At 36.7% G+C, this 2,620-nt stretch overlaps 1 protein-coding gene across 1 annotated transcript; it reads right to left on the bottom strand.

Moving 5' to 3' along the window:
• Window positions 1-900: 900 nt before the first annotated feature.
• Window positions 901-2,307, bottom strand: LOC100658826 (olfactory receptor 5F1). The gene has a single exon (XM_003422978.3). The coding sequence runs from the start codon at window positions 2,305-2,307 to the stop codon at window positions 1,351-1,353; it is 957 nt and encodes a 318-aa protein (XP_003423026.2). The 3' UTR covers window positions 901-1,350.
• Window positions 2,308-2,620: the final 313 nt, after the last annotated feature.

Genomic DNA, 2,620 nt, shown 5'->3' with positions numbered 1-2,620 from the left:
AATTTTTTTTAAAAAAAAGTTTTACTACATGTAATTAGGAGTTAGAGAAAGTATCAAAATCTATGTAAAACACATATTCAATGAATTAAAATAGACCCAGCATCAGGAAGTTGTACTAGGTTCCAAAGATGGCAATATCTGTAGACTTCATAAATGAGATTAATCAGACTGAGGACAGCTGAGTTAGACAGCAGAGAATATGGCTCAAAATAAGATATGCTGAAAACCCCAAACATCGGAATGACTTTATTGCGTCTCCAACACGTTTTTTCTATCCCTAAGTTTTACAGAGGAAGCCACATAATATTACTGTTTCATTATGAGATGTTTTGATCAATACATAATTTCCTTAAAACACACATTGCAAGTAAACTTTTGATGGCAACCTCCATATTAATTGTGCTTCCCATTTATATTAAGGTGACTTTCAATTGCTCTCTATTAACAATTGAAAGAAGATTTCTATGAAGAAAATCAAGAACCTAATAAAGAATTTGTGTTAGATTCATCCACTGAAGACTCATCTACCTCCTTTAAAAGTCTGTCGTCTACTGGAACCCATTGTAATAGATGAATGGGTTGTATCTTTTTTTTTTTATTTCTGATGTGTGTGTATGTGTGTGTGACTCTGGAAGACAGGGGAAGAAGGGTTCAGAAAGTTTCAAGAAAAAGGTCAGGGAATGAAAGGAGTGCTGTCATTGGCGCATTCAAATCAGTCAGCAGTGTTCTTAAGAGCCAATATTTACACGAAGGCACATTCATTCTTTAACAAATGTAGGTGTATATAGATAAGGGAAAGAGAAATAGAAAGATAAAAGCTTGGAAGTGTAATAAAAGTTTAGTCCTGAAGTTTGATTTAAGCATTCTTCTATGATAGATATCATTAAATTAAAAAAAAAAAAATCCATTATAACTTCAAAGCATTTATGAAATATGTTATAGATAGCTAACAGTTATCTTAACAAGTGGTAAAAAGGAATGCATATGGGAAAACATTGAATAGGTGGACCAAAATATTCTATATGGCTAGTTCTATGTGATATTGTGACTTTTGTCTCTAAATACTTAATCTCCTTTTTTCTACAGCCAAGTGTGCATTATAAATAAGTTCTATTTTTAAAGACCCAGTGACCATACAGACTGATTATAACATAAACATCCATGCCCCTGTTATTATTTGTCTAATTTATCTTATCTCTAATTAGATATAGATATTTGAGTATTAAAAGAATGTGTTTACTTTGAAAATATTCTAATGAGAACCTGTATGTTTGAATTAGCCCTTGGAAGTTAATCAAAAACTTTATTTTATTTGGAAAATAATTAAATACTCAATTTAGTTCAGAAAAATTAACCAGGCGGCATCAGAAATGAAGGGATTCTTTTCCTGGTAGTCACATTCCACAAAGCCTTCTTTACTTCCTTATTCCTGAGGCTGTAGATCAGGGGATTCAGCATGGGGATCACTACTGTGTAGAACACAGAAGCCACTTCATCCTGACTCAGGGAGTAACTAGAACTGGGTCGCAGATAAGTGTAGATGGCAGTTGCATAGAACAGAATTATAGCAGTCAAGTGGGAGGCACAAGTTGAGAATGCTTTGCGCCTCCCCTCCCCTGAATGCATACGAAAGATGGAGAAGAGAATGTAGGAGTAGGAAGTAAGGATGACCAGCAGAGTTCCAACCATATTCACACCAGCGAAAGTGGAAATGATGCTTTCATTCAGGTGTGTGTCAGAACAAGAGAGCTTAAAAAGAGGGGGGGTGTCACAGAAGAAGTGATGGATGATATTGGAACCACAGAATGGTAAGCTGCTTACATAACTTGTGTTAACCATGGAGTTCAGCAATCCTGCTGTAAAGGCCCCAGCCGCCATTTTAAGGCAGACTGTCCTGGACATGATTAAGGAGTAAAGGAGTGGGTTACATATGGCCACATAGCGGTCATAGGCCATTAACCCAAAGAGGATGCATTCAGTTGTTGCCAGGGCGATAAAGAAATACATCTGCAGGAAGCAGCCAGCAAAGGCGATGGTTTTCCTCTCAGACAACAGATCTACCAGCATCTTTGGGGTGATGGTGGATGAGTAGCAAACATCCACAAAGGACAAGTTAGCCAGGAAGAAATACATGGGTGTGTGAAGCCGAGAGTCCACCCTGATTAGCAGGATCATCCCCACATTCCCCAGGACTGTGAGTGTGTAAATCACAACAAAGAGCAAAAAGAGGGTGATCTGTAGCTCCAGGGTGTCTGCTAATCCCAACAGGACGAACTCGGTCAGTGAGGTACGGTTTTTTCTGGTCATTTGTTACAAATATGTTTTGTTTAAACTTTGGATCAAGTGTAAATATTTCCCTCTCCAAAACTTTACAGGAAGAAGTTGAAATGTCAATAAGGATATTTACACACGGAAAAAAAAATAAAAATAAAAACCTAGGATAACAAGAATAGTAAATGAAATGACTGAAGTAAGAGGAAAAATAGAGTACTACTGGAAAATGTATTTTGTTTTAACAAGCGATTACTTGTTTTGAAACTGGGTTGGATGCCTTTTAAATCACTTATCTAAGTCCACAGACTCCAGTTCAGCTTCTGCAAATGTAACATTGGTTGTTCTC

The sequence above is a fragment of the Loxodonta africana genome, chromosome 7 (assembly GCF_030014295.1).
Source record: "Loxodonta africana isolate mLoxAfr1 chromosome 7, mLoxAfr1.hap2, whole genome shotgun sequence".
Taxonomy (NCBI): domain Eukaryota; kingdom Metazoa; phylum Chordata; class Mammalia; order Proboscidea; family Elephantidae; genus Loxodonta; species Loxodonta africana.
The sequence above is the reverse complement of the archived record's forward strand: the minus strand, read 5'-3'. Positions and strand labels throughout refer to the sequence as shown.

Excerpts from the sequence above, each read along its gene's own strand:
- LOC100658826 (XM_003422978.3), bottom strand. The coding sequence starts at position 2,307 with ATGACCAGAAAAAACCGTACCTCACTGACCGAGTTCGTCCTGTTGGGA.